At 50.5% G+C, this 20,833-nt stretch overlaps 10 protein-coding genes across 10 annotated transcripts; 3 read left to right on the forward strand and 7 right to left on the reverse strand.

Moving 5' to 3' along the window:
• Nucleotides 1-66: 66 nt before the first annotated feature.
• On the reverse strand, nucleotides 67-951 carry MCYG_07033 (tubulin gamma chain; the record flags this gene model as incomplete). The annotated part of the gene is made up of 1 exon (XM_002845023.1): nucleotides 67-951. One exon carries the CDS (start codon nucleotides 949-951, stop codon nucleotides 67-69), a length of 885 nt encoding a protein of 294 aa, XP_002845069.1.
• A 315-nt stretch (nucleotides 952-1,266) lies between these two features.
• Nucleotides 1,267-2,383, reverse strand: MCYG_07034 (aflatoxin B1 aldehyde reductase member 2; the record flags this gene model as incomplete). Its single annotated transcript, XM_002845024.1, has 2 exons — nucleotides 1,267-1,772; nucleotides 1,852-2,383. The coding sequence occupies 2 exons, from the start codon at nucleotides 2,381-2,383 to the stop codon at nucleotides 1,267-1,269; spliced, it is 1,038 nt and encodes a 345-aa protein (XP_002845070.1).
• A 1,255-nt stretch (nucleotides 2,384-3,638) lies between these two features.
• On the forward strand, nucleotides 3,639-4,965 carry MCYG_07035 (conserved hypothetical protein; the record flags this gene model as incomplete). The annotated part of the gene is made up of 3 exons (XM_002845025.1): nucleotides 3,639-4,228; nucleotides 4,343-4,779; nucleotides 4,826-4,965. 3 exons carry the CDS (start codon nucleotides 3,639-3,641, stop codon nucleotides 4,963-4,965), a joined length of 1,167 nt encoding a protein of 388 aa, XP_002845071.1.
• Nucleotides 4,966-5,220: 255 nt separating this feature from the next.
• Nucleotides 5,221-7,086, reverse strand: MCYG_07036 (actin; the record flags this gene model as incomplete). Its single annotated transcript, XM_002845026.1, has 7 exons — nucleotides 5,221-5,337; nucleotides 5,509-5,613; nucleotides 5,726-5,776; nucleotides 5,949-6,002; nucleotides 6,103-6,180; nucleotides 6,235-6,800; nucleotides 6,861-7,086. The coding sequence occupies 7 exons, from the start codon at nucleotides 7,084-7,086 to the stop codon at nucleotides 5,221-5,223; spliced, it is 1,197 nt and encodes a 398-aa protein (XP_002845072.1).
• Nucleotides 7,087-8,016: 930 nt separating this feature from the next.
• MCYG_07037 (conserved hypothetical protein) lies at nucleotides 8,017-9,675 on the reverse strand (the record flags this gene model as incomplete). Its single annotated transcript, XM_002845027.1, has 1 exon — nucleotides 8,017-9,675. The coding sequence occupies one exon, from the start codon at nucleotides 9,673-9,675 to the stop codon at nucleotides 8,017-8,019; it is 1,659 nt and encodes a 552-aa protein (XP_002845073.1).
• A 1,359-nt stretch (nucleotides 9,676-11,034) lies between these two features.
• MCYG_07038 (conserved hypothetical protein) lies at nucleotides 11,035-13,507 on the reverse strand (the record flags this gene model as incomplete). Its single annotated transcript, XM_002845028.1, has 6 exons — nucleotides 11,035-11,526; nucleotides 11,589-11,732; nucleotides 11,778-11,877; nucleotides 11,931-12,363; nucleotides 12,535-13,261; nucleotides 13,334-13,507. 6 exons carry the CDS (start codon nucleotides 13,505-13,507, stop codon nucleotides 11,035-11,037), a joined length of 2,070 nt encoding a protein of 689 aa, XP_002845074.1.
• Nucleotides 13,508-14,397: 890 nt separating this feature from the next.
• MCYG_07039 (conserved hypothetical protein) lies at nucleotides 14,398-15,254 on the forward strand (the record flags this gene model as incomplete). Its single annotated transcript, XM_002845029.1, has 3 exons — nucleotides 14,398-14,468; nucleotides 14,538-14,697; nucleotides 14,751-15,254. 3 exons carry the CDS (start codon nucleotides 14,398-14,400, stop codon nucleotides 15,252-15,254), a joined length of 735 nt encoding a protein of 244 aa, XP_002845075.1.
• A 356-nt stretch (nucleotides 15,255-15,610) lies between these two features.
• MCYG_07040 (GTP cyclohydrolase-2) lies at nucleotides 15,611-16,900 on the reverse strand (the record flags this gene model as incomplete). The annotated part of the gene is made up of 2 exons (XM_002845030.1): nucleotides 15,611-15,640; nucleotides 15,698-16,900. The coding sequence occupies 2 exons, from the start codon at nucleotides 16,898-16,900 to the stop codon at nucleotides 15,611-15,613; spliced, it is 1,233 nt and encodes a 410-aa protein (XP_002845076.1).
• Nucleotides 16,901-17,316: 416 nt separating this feature from the next.
• Nucleotides 17,317-18,793, reverse strand: MCYG_07041 (SAGA-associated factor 29; the record flags this gene model as incomplete). Its single annotated transcript, XM_002845031.1, has 3 exons — nucleotides 17,317-17,599; nucleotides 17,676-18,174; nucleotides 18,259-18,793. 3 exons carry the CDS (start codon nucleotides 18,791-18,793, stop codon nucleotides 17,317-17,319), a joined length of 1,317 nt encoding a protein of 438 aa, XP_002845077.1.
• A 126-nt stretch (nucleotides 18,794-18,919) lies between these two features.
• Nucleotides 18,920-20,563, forward strand: MCYG_07042 (mannose-6-phosphate isomerase; the record flags this gene model as incomplete). The annotated part of the gene is made up of 5 exons (XM_002845032.1): nucleotides 18,920-18,950; nucleotides 19,014-19,034; nucleotides 19,115-19,206; nucleotides 19,268-19,505; nucleotides 19,572-20,563. The coding sequence occupies 5 exons, from the start codon at nucleotides 18,920-18,922 to the stop codon at nucleotides 20,561-20,563; spliced, it is 1,374 nt and encodes a 457-aa protein (XP_002845078.1).
• Between the last annotated feature and the right edge of the window lie 270 nt (nucleotides 20,564-20,833).

Below are 20,833 nucleotides of genomic sequence, written 5' to 3' on the forward strand. Positions count from 1 at the left end.
CCGTACAACAAATAGTAGCGAAGACGACCGAAGAAGATGTATTTTCTACATAGCTATTAGGTCTATCTAGCTGGCTCTACACAGCCCAAGCAGAACTGCGACGCCAGCAGCAGTTCCATCTACAACAGTGACTGGCTGGCTCGTATCGAAGGCTTCACGAACAGCTTTTTCCATCCCGGCCATTGCTGCACATCCCATGCTGATTACTCGCAGTGAAGGCCCAGCGCGGTGCTTCAGCCGTTCAGTTGCACTCTTGATACGGGACTTGACCAGGTCCGCTGGAGCGCTGTGCAGTTCACTGGCCGTGAGCCCTGTCGTTTCAACGCCTGCGAATACCGTCAGATCAGGGTCGTTCCCGTTGGACAGCAGCATGTCTCTCGCTGCTGTGTCTAACTCTTCTTTCCATTCATCAGCAGTGGTGACGATTCCAAATTTGCCTGGAGTGTGCTGTTGTGACTCCTGAGAAGCGCAATTGACGAAATATGCGCTCATCTCTATGCTTGCATCCATGATGCCGGTCACATACTGCCTTCTGTGGAACGGTCTCTCGATGGCGGCTGTGGGCTTCACGTTATTGCGTTCCTCGATTGCCCTCCTTAGCATACCGACCAGCGGATGCGGAGAGTAGCATGCGACCAGAAAGCCGTCATATTCCCCTATCAACGACTGGAGATGTGGGAAGCAGTGCTGGGCAGATAGGATCGATTGTTTGCCGTTATTGATGCTCGGTATGCCTTCGAGGGTGATCCCTTCTTTCGAGACGGTTGGCTCTCTGGGAGCTGTGAAATAGTCAACTTGAACCTCCGGGAGCTTGTCCGGAAGCACTTTTCCTCCGTTGTAGATTTCGACAGCCGAATTACCCCTTAGGTTTACCCCGTTGACTATCGGTTTCAGGGCATCTGTCATATGAGTCGATGTGTTTGGGTTGATTATGAGGAGCCGGTAAGGCATCTTGTCCTGCTCAATATCAATACTTGATGGTTTGCGAAGAAGTTAACTTGTCAGGTGAATTAGCTTGGGCTCTCGACATATGGGAGTTTCCAGGTAGATAAATCGAGGCGTGGATGTCTGCTCTATCGGGCCCATCGCCTTTTAAAGATCTACAAAAAAACAGTAGTTAACTATCATCCCGAGATGTCCACCCAGTTTGTGGGCCCACTTGGAATTGAATGCAGACGCAACGCACGCGAGCAACGCAGAATATAGAAGTATTCAATATACGGCAAAAACTATGTATGCATGGTATATAGACTGAAGGTCTAACTACTACCTAGGCTTAAACAGCGCTGCCTGGGTGTCATATGTATACTTCAAGTCAAGATGCCAATAATTAGCCGTCGTAGCCTTTGCAACCATCCAGGCCTCGTCGAGCGCAGCAACAACTTCCTCCGGAAGCGGGCCTTTTTCCAGGTCGTCCAAGTTCTTCTCAAGCTGCTCATAGCTACTCACGCCGATGATGATTCCATCGTTCCCATCTTTAATGTTCAGAGCAGAATGGTGCATTATCCAGCGGAACGCTATCTCGACCAGACTCAGCTTGTGCTTCTCTGCCACAGGCTCGATAATCTTCAACGCATCGAATACAGAGTCCTTGAAATATCGGCCCCGATAGAGCTGTCCTCCGGAGTGGGCGTTGCTATATCGACCCTCCGCTGGGATATCTGCGGTCTTATACTTACCCGACAGGATTCCTCCAGCTAGCGGGTTGTACACGACGATATCCATTCCATATCGCTTGCAGCAGGGTATTAGTTCAGCTTCAATGGATCGCGCTGCGTTACAGATTTCACACTATTAGTTGCAGGATTTTACATGTATAATAATACATAAACAAGCATCCAAGGTACTCACTGATGGCATTGTACATGGCTTGGTAGATTGTCGGCCGCACCCATCCTCTCTCGTTGCACATGGTGACAATCTCCGCAACCTCGAAGGCAGTATAGTTGCTCAATGCCAGCTGGACAAATTTCCCTTCCTTGTGCAACTCATTGACGGCCTCTAGGGTTTCTGAAAACGGCACAGACCGATCCGCAGCATGGAGATAGAAAATGTCAACACAGTCTGTCTGCAGCTCCTTCAAGGACTCCTCGAGCTTAGCCCGGACCTGGTCTCCCTTGTGCGCGCCAGGAGTCCTGGGGTACCATTTAGTCGCCAGCTTGAGGCCGCGTTCTTTCCAGCCAGCCTGAGCCGTGAAGGCTTCCTGCTTTCCGCCGACATAGACCCGAGCAGTGTCGACTTCATTGTACCCCCTAGCCGTGAAACAGTCCAGGCACCGCTTGAACTCGTCAAGGCTTGTTATCCGGGCCATCGCCTTTTCGTCCGGACCAAAGGTCATGAGCCCCAGGATCACCCGGGGAAATTTCGGCACTACAAGAGGCATGGCTGTAATGGTCAACGATCGGTCTCTTAGGTGTTTTCAAATGATGAGGCTCTCTTTGTTGGCTATGGAGAGATGTTTATATATTCCCTTGCCACGATTATAAGCAACCTTTTTTATAAAGGGAGTAAAGAGCGTAAATAAACTCGTATTCACTATCGCTGCTCGAATTACTAATTGTTTTTATATCTCGACGGCTACAGGCTTGACACCCTACACGAAGACAGGATACTTACTGTAAGCCAAGTCCTGATACAGCGACAATCCCTTGCGACACGCTAACCGGTCTAATGGACACCATCCAGCCATCAAAGAAGCTTATAAAAAGGCCATCATCCGATGGTGATGCATGTTTTTTTTGGCATCAAGTTGAAGGCTAGGATGTGACGTCATTCTATAAAAGGCCGTCTATAGCACAGGAAGACAAGAAGAAGACAGGAAGACAAGGGAAACTGTCGAGCCACAGTTGTACATACATAAATACTATGGAGTACGAGGAGCCTTTGCATAGGAGTACGCACTGCCTGTACTCTTTTATCCTGCATGCTCTCCAAGTATCTCTTCCGGTGTAACTCGTACATGTTGCACCTCTGGGATGATGGCATCCGGACAAAGGATTGTTTCCAACCCTTATCAGACGCCGTGGTCGTCTTCGTATGAAGATAACTCTTGAGGGTAACTTTTCCGCCGTCACTCTGATATATTGTCTCGAATAATAAGTTGACCCCTGACTGACCTGGTGATGGCAGGTTGGTCTCCTGAACAAGCTGCACGCCAACCACAAGGCCAACCAGGCACGTCCAAGCATCCAAGAATCAATCACTTATTCACAATAGAAAAACTGTTCAAATGAAATGCTTCTCCCTCCTTGCTCTTGAATCGTGCTTGGGGGGCGCAACACTTACTAAGCAAAAGGGGCGAAACTTCGAAGTTTCGTATTTTTCAGTCTTCAACAAGAAGAAGCCAGTTGAAGCAAATAACTAACGGATAATATCACCATCGCGTGTGTGATTTTTCAGCTTCCCTCTCACACGACGTTTGACACACCGGAACCACAGGCAGAGCTGCAATTTGTTCTCGTTGGTTGTCCTGCGCAACCATCCGATGTCACTGGTGCAGACGTGAAGCCGCAAGGCCATCAGCCTATCAAGCGAGACGGGCCCAACAGGACAGAAAGGGAGCGGAGAGAGATATATAAAGAGAGAGAGAGAAGAGGGAAAAATAGACGATAGGAGATCTTTTTAAAGAACCTGCATGGATGTCACCACAAAGCTCCAACCAGGCAACTCACTATCCTACTACTCAACGGGACGACGACGGGCTCAGCAGATCTGATTCTGAACGACGGAGCTCGCTTTCTCGTCGTAGATCGGCAGCCGCAGCAGTAGCAGGATATAGCAATCTTTCTTCCAACACTGATATTCGGCTGCGAGAGCTAAAGCCAAGCAAGTCGAACTCGACGACTCTCTTTTCAGCAGACGACGGCCACACCAAGACAGCTGATAGCTCGGCAGAGGAAGACTCGGATGGAGACATGGCAGTCGGACGTCCTAGCATGCAATGTCCGGGTGAGAGTCGGTCTAAGGTACCGCTGTTGAAGGGTGAGAACCGTGGACGGTCTTCGAGTGTCGGGCCTGCGAGCATCGAAGAAGGACGACCGTCCTTAACCAGAGGACGGTCAAGTTTTAGAAGCAGAAGCCCGGATTTTGGGGCGAAGAATGCCACGAGGAAGAAATATCTTATTGCTGCCTTTGCCTTGGTCATCAGTCTCATCAGTTTTACCGTCCAGACCCAGACTGCCGTCTATATTCAACAGGAGTTAGGATGGAACAAACCGTACTGCATGCTGTGAGTTGTCATTTTTCTTTCCTCTCTCCCGAAGGTTACACTTCGCTCGCTCTATGGCTATTCTATGGTAATATTAATCCATGGATGCTAATGACTCGTCTTATGGTGATATAGCTATCTTACACACGGGTCGTGGATCTTTCTATGGCCAATCCAGCTTCTCGTTCTTCGGGTCCAAAAAAGACATCTCAAGTGGCCTGCTTTCTGGCGTAGACATGTTTATATCCTACGAACAACAGCGCAGATGGTGGAATCCCAGGACCTACACCTCACTACCCGCGAGTCAAACAAGTCGCCGGTCCCGTACATGGTCAAAACGACAGTCTTCGTTGCCTTGGCTCTCACCATAGCCGGGGGCTCTTGGTACGTTGCCGTTGACTTAACCACCAGCAGTGACTTGACTGCAATCTATAACTGTTCCGCCTTCTTTGCCTACGCATTCTCGATCCCACTACTCAACGACAAATTACGATTTGACAAAGTCTTTTCTGTCTGCGTCGCCATCGTTGGAGTCATCATTATTGCATACGGCCCCGGTGGACCTCCGGAAGGTACGCCGGCGGGAGACGCTGATACTCTCAAAAAAGCATCAAACAGGGCAGTCGGTAACATCATTATTGGCGTTGGTAGTGTTCTTTATGGGTTATACGAGGTTTTGTTTAAACGGTTTGCTTGCCCGCCGGAAGGGACAAGCTCAGGTCGGGGTGTTATCTTTGCAAATACTTTCGGGAGCATGATCGGTCTATTTACTCTTCTTTGCCTTTGGATTCCATTACCATTTTTCCATATTCTTGGGTGGGAAACATTCGAGATACCACGGGGAGAAACTGCCTGGCTTCTGATCATTTCTACCCTTTCAAATGCTAGTACGTATATCCTCTTATATCATTAGCTTCCCTCTTTTTATTGTATACCGTGAGTACTGACTGCATATCGCTCCAGCTTTCTCTGGTTCATTCCTTGTTCTCATATCTCTTACCTCGCCCGTCCTGTCATCCGTCGCGGCACTTCTTACCATATTCCTGGTGGCTCTTGTCGACTGGAAGTTCAACCACAAGGCCCTTGGCTTCAGTTCTATCATCGGTGGAATTCTGATTACTCTCGCCTTCCTACTCCTCAGCTGGAGTACATATCGTGAGCTCGATGAGGAACGAAGGAAGCGACTGGAAGATGAAGGACCTGATTCTGAGTCTGACGAATGAATGTTCATTTCACGACTATGCATGAGGTCGAGCAACGGAAAGCCGTGTGGTTTTATGGAATTTACCTTCGGGCCTTACCGAGAGGGCTCCCTTTTTCTTTCTATCTTCATAGATCTCTTTGTGGTCCTGGGTTTTTGTTTTATATCCTTCATCCTTGTATAACTTTGGAACATGCTCATACGGCTATTTTTAAAGCCTCCTAAAACAGTGAGCTATGGGTGGTATCTAATTTTTTTTTGAAGTCGTCTCTGTATTTCTACGATGTGAATACTTTCTCTACTGGACTGCTACATACACCGGGCCCGCAACGGCTAACATGTCTTCCTTTCACCAGCTGGGCAGAAAGCTGAAGAAGCAATGCGATATACATTTTAATATGATAGACTTTACTTACCGCGTCGAATATTCTAGTTTCTAGGTAGGCGCTGAACTATTACATAGGCAAACAGGGCTATATCTTAATTGGTCATAAAGTACGTACTCTGGAGAGCTAGGTCTAGTAGTCTTTTTGTATATACTGATTTATCTAGGGCCCAGCTTTTCCAGAGCTCTGGTGCCCTGTTCCTCCCATTCTTGTTTTGAGATCCACATGTTGTCCTTATCAGCGAGCTGTGGGGAGTTGGCAGTTAGTGTCAAGAAGTCCCTACAATGCATTGATGGGTCTACACTTACCAAGTTTGCAAGGACAGCGCCTCCCAGGAAGACCATATGTCGCCTTCGTGGAGGATCTTCGATTCGGGGTTTGAATTTCTGTATAAAGGGTGTTAGTAAAGATCCAGACGGTGCGAAGATGTACTGTCTTACGTCTAGTCGCTCTGGGTCACCGTGTAGATTTCTGGTCAACCATAGCTGCTTCAACTCCTTTTCTAATCGCGATGGTAGACCGGGGTACATGCTGCTTCCGCCACTGAGGACAATAGCTTTGTACAGGCTACTTCTGACATCTACATCGGCAGCCTGTATGGTGTTGAATAATAATTCAGCGATACCCGGCTGATCAACATCGACCAGGTGCGGCTGGAAAAGACATTCGGGAGCCTCGAAGCGCTCGCTTCCGACCCTTATCACTCGGCCGTCTGGGAGAGTGTATGATTCTACCAACACGGTGGTATCTTCGGAGAGGCGTTTGTCAAGCTCCAAGTCATACGAGACATAGCAAAGCTTTTCTTTAATTTGGCGCACCGTTTCAAAGTCTGCGGTACGGTTGAGGGCGTAACCTCTGCGGAGGAGCAGGGCGATAAGGTTACGGGTCACATCTCTGCCAGCAACATCAAGACGACGGGTGAGGTGGTTCAGGACCGTAGACTCGTACACAGGAATGACGTGAGTTACGCCATCGCCAGAGTCTACCACAACACCGCTGCTCAGCCCTTCACACCATATTAGCATTCAACTATGACCCATGTCAAGCGGAATAGATGTAATCACACCTTGAGCATAAAGTGCTAGAACAGCCTGGATAGCAACATATACACCGCCAAAATTGTATCCTTCAAACATGGTCTCGCACATCTTCTCGCGGTTTCGGAGAGGGTTCATCGGAGGTTCGGTCAGGAGAATCTTTCGGCCAGTGGGATCAATTTTCATCTTTTCATAAAACGTGTAGTTCCATAGATGCTGCATATCTTCCCAGTTCTTCACAATTCCATTTTCCATCTAGTCAAACCGACGTTAGGAGTGTATCAGGCAGCAGGGAATCTCGGCTCGTACAGGGTAAGAAATCTGAAGCATAGATCGGGCGGCAGCGGCCTCATCTCCACACATAATATCCTTGACTACTATATCACCCGCCTGTTCTTCTGTTCGAAGGATTGGGCGTCCCACTATCGAAGGGAACTGGTGTTCTGGGAAGTTCTGGCAGTGCGGGGAGAATATACAATTAGCAACCACTTATTTCTCCCACAGCAATGGCTGTCGTGTCGAGGAGGGCTCTACCTGCGCGGCATATCCGACTTTTAAGAAACCCGTTCCACCGTCGAGAACTAGATTAATCCCATTGTTAACAACATGGGAGCCATATGATTTTTGTATAGGAGGGAGGGGGTGTTACCGATAGGAGGCTCCGCCATTTTCTAGAGGGAGAGAGGGGGTATGGCCGTTTCTTCAAGGGGTTGGTTGTCTGTACCAGAGAGCACCTGTGCAATGAATAATAATGCTGGGCGGCCTTCGCCAGATTGTTTTGCTAAAGCTGTTCTGATCGTGTTGTTCTCCGCGAAGTACGAACTTGAAGTTGCGTAGTTGCGTAGTTTCCCAAATGGGTTTAGCGTGCCCTCCATATAATAAAATCAACATTTACTATGTAAAGACATTATTTCTTGAAGTATTATGATATGATTGATTTATATGAGGCCAGGGATATGTTAAAAATTTATCAAGATATAGGACTAGGCCGTTTATTTGGCTGCAGAAATGTCCGGCTATTGTTTATATATATGACATGTTAGACTCCAGATTTAATCCCATGTAAAAAGAAACCCCCAACTCCCCCGCTAGAAGCATCCAGATACCGTGAAAGAAAAGTCCAGTAAGGTAACTCAAGGGAATGTAAGAGTACAAAAAAAAGACGTGCAAGGGGTTGAGGTACTTCTACTTCGGCGGCTGCTTTTGGTGGTTCGACTCTGGAACAATTCGAGTTGTGTCAACTAGATGAGGATATGTGGTTGCAAAGAGCGTTCCGAGAGACCAGTTATTCAGATCACGCAAATGCCGTTCGAAGACTGGGTTTATTATTAATTCTTCAGAGTCATTGGTGGCTAGTAGGGTATCGGTTGGTTCGTAAGGCCAGTTCAGACTGAGTCCTGTCGTATAGGGAATAAACCAGTTGGAGAAATCGTAGTCGGCATATGAAGCGACCATCCTATCACGCATACGAGGCCATGGGAGATAGTCAATCCACGCTGCATGCGGTGTGACGATCTGCGATGTTCGTGGTGTCATCCACTCGGGGAGACGGTCATAATTCTCGCGCGTTGGGTATATCTGCCACCTCATGAGAAGGAACATGACGTATAGGACAGCGACTTGTTCAGGCAAATTGGAAATATTGGGGAATTTACTGAGAATGTCTGTAAATACTTTTGAAAGAGGATGTGAGTAAATTCCTTTAGCTGGGTTGAGCAAGGAAGAGACACTTGGGTAAGGAGGGCCAATAAGCTGTCGGTTAGGGACACCTTCGGCTGCCTCACGCTGGCGGGTGCGAAGAAAATCAAGTAGAATGCCATCTAGCGGACATGTAGGCTCGACATTGCGGATTGGTATCGAGTACGGACACATGTTGGAATCAATGTATGAAGGATTGTTCAGACGGCCATCGTACGGCAAGGAGCCATTGGAGGAGGACGAACTACTAAGACGGAAGTCGTTGATCCTAGGTATATTCTGGTTTGAATCCAGAAGAAAATTGAATCCTAGTCTCTCGCCGTTTCCTGAAAGCTCAAGGTTATGTGTAAGGTTGCGCTTTTGGTAGTCAAAGAGCTGAGTATGCGATGGCCAACCATGGTCAGTGTTGCGAGGGGTGGGAGGATTCTGCTGCCAGCTTTGTAAATGGCCAGGTCCTTGAGTAGAGGCTGACGGAGATGGGCTCACACTCGTTGTAGGAGAACTTGAATAGGCAGCAGCGGCCCCATTTATAGATTCGACGCTGGCGGGATTCCGTACACGTCGATCAGGCTGTTCACTGGGCAATCCATGCTGAGAATTGTGGTCTGGCTGGGGCGGCGGAGTTGGAGGGATATCCGTATGGGAGGTGGAATTGGTTCTGCGGGCAGGAAAAACTTCGCTATGGGGGCTTAATGGTGGTATCGTCGATGCTAGAGAGCCTGAGTGATTGAGAATCGGCTGGAGGGTCGCCATAACGGAGGCGAGCCTCCGCTTGATCTCATTATTCTCCGCCTGTAGGATATGTTTCTGCCGCAGTGCCTCCTGTAGGTCCTGATATGGCTGCAGCGAGGTCAGCTCACGCACCCTCTGCTCAAGCAACTCGATCTGGGTGCGCGTTCTCTTTCGAATTGCCCGTTGTGCTTCCCTGTCGTTCGCCCGCTTCTTTGCCAGTTGCTCTGCGGTGAGATTAGCGACTCCTCGTGAGGATGTGCTCGCTCGCTTCTTCCCAGGCAGCGCAGGCCCAGCTGTTGTCGCCGTGACACCAGTACCCAAACCGGAACTGGGGGAATTAACACATTCCTGTTTGACGGAGGACGAGTCGCCGCCCGATACAGTTCCTAGGGCGGGCGGCGCCTGTCCAGCCATGATGCTTCAACCCTTCGCCGTGACGTACGGCCAGTCAGACGTTCGTCCACCTTCTTTCCCGCGGCCAAACGATATTGCAAACACGTATGTATAGTTATGTGCGACTTGGGCCCAGGACAGAGGACGTATTTAATTGCGACTCCAAAAGGATGGAGTTTTTTTGCCGTTCGCAGTGTTGGTCGAGACGGTACGAAAAAAAAAAAATTGAAGTTAAAATGAGAGGCTTTCGCCCCCTGAACCGCTGTCCGATTGCAGTTATATATCAACGATTCCTTCTTTTTTTCCCTTAGCCAATATGAATATGGATCCAGGAAGATGGGATGGCGGGCTTCACCCAGCCTTTGGGGACAAGAGGCGCTTTAACGATGGTCGAGTCCAGGGATGGAACATGCTGTCTCCATGATTGGGCCTTGCTAGAGCGCCACCGTTGGCTTGAGGGGTCTCGTCTCAGCACTAGGGGGAAGAAGCCTCGCTGTGTCTGTAGAGTTCGATGGCAGATGACGACTCATGCAGGATTTACTTCAGCTAAAACATGCAGTCGAGATGTCGAATACAGGTTGTTACATCTGCTAATAGGCGACAATATGTTGATAACAAAAAGAAATAAATATTGCCCTTCGATATGCACGCCGTTATAGTCTTGTTTTTAAGCCGTGATGAATGGTTGGCGTTACGGGTTGACTCTATCAAAACCCTCGCCTGGATAAAATTACGGCGAGGCCATCGAATAAACGGCGCGTTCGATTATAATTTGTCTGGCTGGGATCAGCATGGCGATGGCTGGACGCATTCCAGTCGATCGAGGTCTGGTCTGAGGCTTTAAAGTCGTGGATAGGCTCCGTATCAAAAAGGAAAGAGTGTGATACTCACCCCCAAAGCAATAATAGCACAAGCCATTTGCATAGGGGGCTCCCGAAGTACGACGAATGAGATCACCAGAGCAGGCCGTTGATCGCTATCGTCTGTCTGGCTCCAAGTGCTTATCTGCTGCAGCGGACCCGTAGGCTCTTGTCCCGCAGTGTTCGTACATCCACAGCCCCGGTCTGCGGTCCGGAAAAGACGCCTCAAGAGCCGTTTACTAACCACCTTTTGCCTAATTTGTCGAAGGCAGAGCAGGCTTCCCGCAGCGGTCCAGAGCCCAGACCGTGCAACTCTATTTCCTTATGTGGTCAGCCTCAAGTATTATTCTGGACTGCATGAATAGTCTGAAGGCTATTATTAGCGACACTAATTAGTGTACCAATCGCAGACACCCCCAAGGCCATGAAACAGGGTTTGGAGGGGGGTTGCTCAGGTCTGTTATGGCGCTGTAAAAGTGCTACTCGAAGCGCGCTGCCACGAGGCAATATGTCAATACATTCATAGCAGAAACTCTGGAATAGACGTGTCCATCCCCAGTCCATCAAGCCAGGTGAGAAAGCTTTCTCCCGTCCCAATTGATATGCCATTGGTCAGATCACTACCAAACGGCTCAGGGTGTAACATCGGGACCCCCAAGTCATAAGGCTTAGTGTTTTTCATGACAGTATCCGTATCTACTCCAGGAGGCATCTCAGAGGAGATGGCGAGTTCTGCGACTCGATGGTCACCCCCTATTCGGCGCTGGCCGGTACCGGGCTGATAGTTTAAAGTATCGTCCAGGAGTTTGTTGATAGCCTTACTAACCTCCACACAGGTGTTATGAGTAGCATTAACTGGGAGGTCGGTGCACTCAAACCATGAAACAATGGTGCTTAGGTTGCGAATAACCTCAGACCGAGGCGCAGTGGATGAAAGAGGGGTCTCCGTGACTGTGCATCTATGAAGTTCAATTGCGAGAACACCCGCAGTCGGCAGAGCATATAGTAGGAACTGCACGCATGTGTTAATTAATATGTTATACTGCCGTGGGTAGCCTAGGTATATAAACTTACCACCCAAGCAAAATCTTTCCAAACCTTATTACCCTTCTTCTCCCCTTGTTTCGTGAAATCTATCACAGCGGAAACAGCCTGCATTGAGCTATCAAGAAGATCCCTTACGGAGCCCTGTTTCTCCCGGCATCGAATGCGCTCAACCTGAAACATTGTGTGAATACATTCAAGATAAATAACAAGGCTCACAATGCATGTGACCGAATCGAGTGTTTCCCAGCAGTCTGTACGGTAGTGAAACCATCCAGGAACTCCGTCCAACATCCGCTTGCATTCCTGATAAGTTTCTCTAGCTACAAGTTAATTATTGGGTTATGAAAATGATATTGGTAGTACACTTACTGGAGGTCGTGCGTGAAAGTTTCCCCTTTTCGTCCAAGGGACAGCCTCAGGACTTTCTCTCGAAAAATTGAGGAGAAATAACGCATCCTAATGGCGGTTACAGGCCGGATTTTGCCATTCGAGGTTCCCTCAGAGCCCCATCCGTCGTGTGTTAGCTTCCTAAGGACTGCTTGAAGCTCCTCACCTTGAAGGAAAAGGTCTTCATCCCCAATATCCAGGGGTAAAGCGGCATCACAATAGTGATAAGGGAGACGCGGTGGCCGGCCCAGAAACGTTGCTAAGTTTTTATCCGTTCGGTACGTGGCAGCAACCAATCTCTTGCGGACTTCCGAAAGAAAGAAGGGGACGTCTGAATCTGGAGTTTTATATCGGTGAAGGCCCATTCCGTATATATCAGTGACCAAGTCGCCCATGACTGCGTATACGTGGTGGCCTAAATTCTCAGTGACCTATGCTCAACTCAATAAATGGGGCTTCAAAGGGAGGTAATACTTACTTGTTTCTCCTAAAACGTCTGATGCCAGCACTGCGTAGATGTAGTGTAGCCAAATCATTAAGTCATTGCAATTATCATAGCGTTTGCATAATTGCGAGCAGCTATTACATGCTGCAGCCATCTCTTTAGCAAACGCTTCTTTGTCCTGAACCTCCTCATTATAAGACCAAGGCACGGGCGTGAGGAGGTGATCTGAGATGGCACTCAGCCCTGCTAGTGAATAAATTACCCCAACAAATTCCCATCTCAAATTCTCCCCAGAAAATAAGGCACTGAAGTCTTCCAGTGATGAGGTGCCAGAAATTTGGATTTGGAGTGGACGAGCGGTGCTTTGGGTGATTTTGGCGTAGAGCTCACGCTGACGCGACTCTTGAAGCCACCCTCCAGTTTCCAAATAGGCCTTGGTGGCCCTGAGAGGAGTAAGCACTAACTGCATGGGAATGATGGTGAGGTGATATTTTTCATAAAACGATATGATCAGCTTTTCATACAAGTCAAACGCGGAAAGGAGCCGGGCCAAGTTGAGCTCTGTATAAGCAGCATCGTAACCCCATTGTCCCAGGTCCACTTGGGGCGATAGAACAGAGCAGCTGGAGAATCCCGAAGGGGTTTCTTGGAAAACAGACAGGAAGCTGGTTGAACCAAGATAGGCGTTCTGAATAGTTGTGCCGCCATCCGCTTTTCCATCGGAGGGCGTAGGGTATTTAAGAAGGGCACTTTTAATGTCAGAGCTGCGTCGGCTCACAGCGTCTGTCCCGGATAGACTAGATGACTTGGTGACTCTATTACGATTTCTTGGACCAGCCCGAGTCAAAGGCGCCTCATGGTAATAGCACTAGGATTCGATCAATATATATCCCTCAAAACAATAACAGGCGGTCACATAATGGTGACAGTACTCCATTACCTTATCAGCAATCCCTCGCTTCTCGCATCGCTGGCAGATGGGTGTTACATGATCACATCTGACCTTGGAGATACGACATGGTTCACAGGAGGTTGGCCTGCCGTTCTTTCGGAACATGCTGACTAGGGATGTCCGTGGCGCCACCCCCGGCGTAACAGGTGGTAGGCCCTCCATCTTCTTCTGTGCTGCCTAATTCTCCATCTAAGGCTTACCTTGGGAGAAGAAGCGAGAGAAGCCAAGTTTGTCTTCCTCTCTCTACTCAGGCTGCAACCAACATGGGAAACCTCGGGCCATATCATGTGACCAATTAGCTAAGGCGCCTTGGCTTGGCATCTAATCTTATCTAATCTTATCAATCTCGGCATACTTTGCACTCCAGGGCCAAGTGACGATGCATGCTTAACGATATAGCCCAGATTCCGTGTATATTGTATTAATTCACGTATGGCCAGTGGGGCCTTCTGTGCTTATCTATATATCCAACTATCCTACAAGCACATGTAGGATGTCTGGGTGGATACTTGATATGCAGAGCGCGGAGACTTCTCGGAGCGTTATGCAGCCCCTTGCGGTCTCTGAGCTCTTTCGTGTCACGCCTTGATTTTCGAGGCTGGCGGTCAGCGGAGATCACATGTTTGCATCTGAATTCGTCGGTATGATTTTGTATACAAAGGATATGGAGTATACGTACAGCGGATGGTCTAGTAATATCAATATAGGGAGATACTTTGGGCTGGGGGGACCGCTTGGGAAGTGGAATGTGGTCTTCGTGAACAAGTAAACAAGGCTGAAGCCGCAAACATGCATGGTAGATACAAAATCTAAACTAGATAGACTGGAACAGGACAACTAAGGGGATTAATAATATTCCTCGGAGACAATTAGAGAATGTCTCCGGGTTTAGTGATAAGGGAGAAAAGGAGAATCTAGGGGTATATAAAGGCCATGGACATTCATGTTGTCCTAAACACTTTTTTCGAGACAATCAGACAACACTTTGGTAATGAGCATATAAACACTCTCAATTGATAATCTTCAACCCTGAGCCTGATAACCCAGCAACCATGTGTGGCAACCATCATCACCATCACGGCCATGACCAAAACCATACCCAGGTTAATGGAGAGTACTGGAGGTATGAAGAGCCTTTTAATGCTTCCATGAACTGGTTTTTTTTGTTCTAGTACTAAGGGCATCACGATAGTTCCGCTGCATCTACTGTATTTGACAATGAATGGGTCGTTTCTTGTCAGAAGCAGATTTGCGAACACCTCCAAGAGAACTTATCCTGGTTTGGTATAAAGGATGGCCAATCGGGGCAGAAGATGATGGACTATGCCTGCGGCGAAGGATACATCTCACGAGTAAGATGAAGATAGCCCCTCCTTGGGCATAACACGGCTAATCAATTGCAAAGTTCTTCACATCGTACTTCTCCAAATGTATCGGCGTCGACGTGGCTGCCGGGATGGTCGAGAAGTTCAACCAAACAGCTCGTAAGGAGGGGCTGTCCGAGCACCAGATATACGCGGTCAAAGGTAACCTGACCGAGTCGGAAGCCACTTCATCCATTGCAAAGGAGGAGTTCTTCAACTTTGACCTCATCATCATCGTCCACGCGCTGCATCATGTCGAGGATCCGCAGACGCTGATTAACCGGTTCGTCGAACGTCTTAGTCCCGGTGGTATCGTGGTCGTTGCCGATTGGGAGAAGGAAGGCAAGGGATTTAACCCGGCGAAAATCGACCATCCTGCTGCGCATACGGTGTCGCATAGCGGTTTTACCAAGGAGGAGATGGATGGCCTTTTCAGCTCGGCAGGGTGCAAGGAGAGTGACTATACAGTGTTGAAAGAGCAGATGACCGTCCCTGAAGCTTGGGGTGGGAAGATGACGCTTTTCTTCGCAAAGGGGAGAAAGTGATGGATATCGGAAGAGGCGTCGCTGCTTGTCCGCGTTGCTGTTTTTGGGTATTATTGCCTCAGTAGACATAGTGGATGCATTGCTGTACAATGTCTTTCAATAAAATGCTTGAAGATAAGAAAGGGCGAGCAGATCTAGCGTATGGATATAGATATTCGGGCGTAATAACCAGGTCATGGTTATGCATGCAGGACCAAAACCTCCCAGCGATAGGAACAGGCTGCTGAAAAACAAATGAAATTTATAGGCTCGTCAACACATGAAAAACAAAAAAGAACGCTGTAAATGGATAAGGTGCCGGGGAAATGGTCTTGAGAGTATCTGAAATATACGAGGTAGGAAATACGGGCTCGGGTCTATTCAATCATATGGCCCATCTTTCCAATCTATAGACCGTTAATAACAAAAAAAAAGTATGGGAGGAGGAACACAAGTGAACTCACCTTCGTCCGAAGGTATCCTTCAATCTCTACGCTCTTTATTCCCTTGGTACCGCCTGTTTTCCACGCAAGTGGTACCATGGGCACTCTCTCCTTGACAGCAATCTCTCGGTTCGGGCCTTCCACCGCAGCGACTTTATCCGGATTATTGGTCAACAGCCGGATGCCACGGTCTGACGAGTCTTGTCCCAGCCCCAGGTCGACGAGTATGGCGGTTGCAAGACCGTAGCTGCGAGCATCTGCAGGGTGGCGGAGGAGCAGGTTGGCTTCTACGGTGTCCGAGCCAAGATCCTGCAGGTTGTATGCCTTGAGTTTCTCACCGAGGCCGATGCCACGCCCTTCCTGACGCAGATAGACGATCACGCCGCCGGGCTCTTGGAAGCCGGCATCGGTGCCGGTGGACGTGGGTTCCGACATCAGTCGTGCGGCTTCGTCTAGCTGCTCGCCGCAGTCACACCGAGCCGACCATGCAGTCTCCCCGGTGTAGCATTCCGAATGTATTCTGACCAGCGGAGCCTGCGACGGAGGCTGTACTGCAGTTTCTGGCGGAGTCTCTGTGCGCTCCCCGGGTCTGCCGCCCGTGTTTGCAAGTTCGTCGTATCGACTGCTTATCCGCCCTGGCCGTAGTCTGCCAACGTATGCACCCCTGATCATACGGTCCATCTCTGTCTCTCCCTCTCGAACCCTGTCCAGGCTGCGGCTGCGGATTGAGTTTCCAAAGACAATGGCTAGGTGTTCCTTGTTATCGGCGTCGTTCTGGTAGAGGTGCAGGAACATCTCTGCGCCGGTGGTGGTCGGTATCCTAGCACGAACGATGCATTCTACCTGTGGAAGATGCGGCAGCAGCCTCGGCGGCTTAGAGGGCGTGTGTCTAGCCTCAATTCTAGGCTTTGGAGAGAGAATGGAAGGGTAGACGCTGGTGCTGCCGCTGCCGCCTCCGGGAGTGGACGGAGGAGTGAAGGCGGGAGATATTATAGAGGATGGCAAGGCGGGGGTCGAGGAGGCGTGGTCGTCGGTATCACTGAGTCTGCCGCCCTCCTCTGCTGTGTGCGAGCCGGCATGGCTGTCTCTGGCATCTGAAGACGCTGGTATCCTCCGGGACGGCTCTCCCTGTGTCCGGGAATAATCAGCGACCTGCTGCTGCTGGTGAGGGTGGATGGGCCGTGGAGCGATGAAGGGAGAGGCTTGGGCGGACGGCGACGGCATCGTGACTCTAGCACATGGAAGTAGGATGTAAGAGTTCTTCTTCTTCTCGTTCTTTCAGCTCTTTATCATCCTTTTTAGATGTTTCTTCGTTGCTTCGAAGAACTTGCAGGGAGAAAAAAAAGAGCCTCGGCCGCCGGAAGGCTGAGTAAGCATGAGGTCAGCCTTCACTAAGCAAGAAGAAGAGACGAGAAGAAGAAGACGACGACGACGACGAAGAAGGACTGAGATATGAGTATTATGTTCTAGTATAATACATGGATAGTAAGAAGCCAGTCCCAAGATACACAATTTATCCATTGCATGCGAAAAAAACGAGATATCAATAACCAGGACTCCTCCAACTCCAGCCTATAGAATAGAGACGAAAGGACGAGACGAAAGGACGAGACGAAAGAGAGCGGAACAAACGGGCGGAATCACTTGCTAGGGATGTCGAGGACGTAGCGGCGGTCGACCTCCATCTCCTTGTCGTCTTCTTCGCCCTCGAACTTGAGACGGTAGACGTCCTTCTTCAGGCCCATGACTTCGGCCCGGTAGAAGGTCGTCGTGTCCGGATACCGGGCCAGAACCTGCTTGCCCACCTGGAACTGCGGCAGCGGGGAGCCGGCCTTGGGGATGGGGATCAGGGAGGCCGCCGTGGTCTTGTAGATGGCGCCCTCTTCCCCGTTCTCGATGGGCTCCGGGTCCTGGACGTCGTATCTATAGCATGTAATAAGTAATCCGTGGTAGTAGCGGTGGTGGTGGTGGTGGCATCGTGGAGAGTGACAGGGCTTACCGTCTTTTGTTTCCTTCGCCGCTGATGTTCTTGATGATGCACTGTATTCCCTCTCCCTCGACGCCCTGCTGCTTCTTGTTGTGCTTGAAGACGACTTCGGCACCGACGACAAGCTGGTCTGCTCTCTCGGACGGCCGGCCGCCCTCGACGCCGCTGTCCAGCGAGGCGGTGACCTCACGATGGCTGCTCGACACGCTGGTGCTCCGCTGGGCGCCGCCCTTGATCCGATTCAGCTTGTCTGACGACACGCCCGAGGACGACGGCCCGGGAGACTCGGTCGAGGCGAGGTCGACGTCTCCTTTTCTCTTGCGAGACTTGTTCTGCGAGAGAGACCGGCTCTGGGGGTCTGCCTCTGACGCCGAGCGGAGGGCGATCAGGATGCCCAGGTTCTTGGTGACGTCCGCCGGCTCGTCCTGCAGGATGGCCCTCTCCTCCTCGCTCAGCTTCAGCTGCTGCCGGTGGAGGCTGTCCAGGTGGTCTATCTCCGCCAGTGTCGGCTCTACACATGATGTTAGCATCCATCCGTAGTGTATAAGATGTGTATAAGATGTGTATATGGAGAGAAAGGCGGGAATCAACGTACTGCTGCCGTTCCGTGCTATCTTCTCGTTCAAGGCGGCAATCTGCAGGCCAATGGCCCTCTGCCTGTCGTTCTTCTCAGCGGCCTTTCTGATATCCTGGCAGATCTTGTTCCACATCTCAACCTCCTCGTCTGCCGCCAGCCCGTTCTCTCTCGTCGCCGGCCCTCTCGGACGGTTGCGCGACATGCTGGCAGCACCCTGTCTGCCCTTCTCTATATCCAATGCTCCCCAGTCGTGCGAGCTATGGAGCGTCGGGGGCCTGCCACGGATGCTTCTCTCGCTGCTGCTGCTGCTGCTGCTGCTGCTCCCTGTCTTCACGGTCGTGGATGCGGCTGGGCTGGTCGACGATGAACCATGGATGCCATCCGCGTCGTCCGTCGCCCCGATGCGATTGTGCTGCGCCTGATAGATCTGTCGCCCTGTCTCTGCTGTCTCCTGCGGCGGTCGGGCTGGCAGTCGGAATCGCAGTAGGAGTCGCTGCTGTGGCGTTTTCGCATGCTTGCGCGCATCCTGTGGCTGAACCTCGTCCTCGTCCATCTTCCCTTTTTTTTTTTTGCCCCTCGATGATGTAGTTAAGATACAACAAAAAGTCGAGCCGGTGTCAGACAGGATAACCGGGAGAATAGACAGAGACTGGTTGGACACTGAGCTGTAGCCATCGCCATGCAGGTTCCTCTCTTCCGTCTTCAGTGTGGTGAGTCTTGCTTGTGTGCTGTTATCTATGATGGCAAAGGGCCTGCTAACAAGTTGTTTACAGGAGTCAACAGCTACGGCTGGGGTAATGGAGACGCCCTTTTCTACTCTCCTTCTTCTCACGATGGCTTCGTGATCAATGGCTGATTGTCCTGCTGCTACCAGGCAAGGTTGGCTCCGAGTCTGCTGCGGCCAGATATGCGGCCGCAACGCCCGTAGATGGCTTCTGCGTCGAGCCTGACAAGCCGTATGCAGAGGTATGGGGAGGAGAATATCTACCGCCTGTCTTGATATACGTTTACTGACCGATGTCTGCAGCTGTGGATGGGAACACACCCGTCTCTGCCGTCAAAAGATGTCGAGACCCAGAGGTCGTTGCTTGACCTGGTGCAGACGAACAAGGCCCTCATGTCGACCGAGATCGTCTCTCGATACGGTGGAAAGCTCCCGTTCCTCTTCAAGATCCTCTCCATCGGCAAGGCCCTCAGCATCCAGGCCCATCCGAACAAGAAGCTGGCCGAGGCTCTCCATGCCAGGGACTCGAAGAACTACCCAGGTGTGATCAAGCCGCAACTACCCAAATTTTTTTACTCAGGGAGACCGCTAACATATGTGTATATAGATGACAACCATAAGCCGGAGATGACCATTGCAGTCACCCCGTTTGAGGGTCTCTGCGGCTTCCGCCCACTCGCTGAGATCGTGCACTTCCTCCGCGCCGTCGAACCGCTGCGTGAGCTGGTCGGCACCGGGGCCGCCGAGGCCTTTGAGAAGACCGTTAGCGGCCAGGAGAAGTCCCAGGACGAGGACACCCTGCAGAAGAACAAGACCGCACTCAGAGAGGTGTTTACCAAGCTGATGCAGTCGCCGCAGGAAGCCATCACCAGTGCTACCGCGAAACTCGTCAGCGCCGCAGAGAGCTCGCCAGAGACGTTTGCAACCTCCGCTGCCTCTCCAGACACCGACCCGGCCAACCCGTCCGAGCTCGCCGAGCTCGTCGTCCGGTTAAACGGACAGTTCCCCAACGACATCGGCCTCTTTGTCCTCTTCTTCCTCAATTTCATCAAGTTGAGCCCCGGAGAGGCCATGTTCCTCAAGGCAGACGACATCCACGCCTACATCAGCGGGGACATCGTCGAGTGCATGGCCTCGTCCGACAACGTTGTCCGGGCCGGCTTTACTCCCAAGTTCAAAGACGTGTCCACGCTCACCAGCATGCTCACCTACTCCTATGCGCCCATCGAGGAGCAGAAGATGACCCCTACCGAGTATCCGTACATGAAGATGAACACGACAGCCTACTCCAGCGGCTCCGCGGCCTGTCTGTACGACCCGCCAATCGAGGAGTTCAGCGTCGTCAAGACGGACCTAAAGTCTGCCGGCGCGAAGGCCACCTTTGAGCCCATCAACGGACCGAGCATCGTCATCTGCACGGCCGGCGAGGGCAGGATCAGCGTCGGCCCAGCAAAGAGCTTCGACATGAAGGAAGGCTACGTCTTCTTCGTCGGCGCCGCGGCCGAGTGTGTTATCGAGAGCACCGTCGACGGCAAAGACCTGACCACCTTCAAGGCCTTTTGCGAGCTCGCCGATGCGCCAGTCAATGGCAACCTCTAGCACACATCCTTTTTCCTTGCCTTTCCTTTTCAACCATCAATAGGAACTCTTTCATATCTGTTTTAACCAGAGCTTTTCTATAAAAAAACATGAGGAAAATGAACAATAATTAATCCGACGTAAAGAAGTCATGTGAAGACCTCGGCAAGCCCCTGGACAAGCATCGAGCTTCTTATAAATATCAAAATATAATCATTACACGACCGGAGAAGTACTCAGGCTGATGCTTTCTTTTCCCCATATAAATCGATATAATCGATATAATATAAT

This window comes from Microsporum canis, genomic scaffold, assembly GCF_000151145.1.
Source record: "Microsporum canis CBS 113480 supercont1.6 genomic scaffold, whole genome shotgun sequence".
NCBI lineage: Eukaryota > Fungi > Ascomycota > Eurotiomycetes > Onygenales > Arthrodermataceae > Microsporum > Microsporum canis.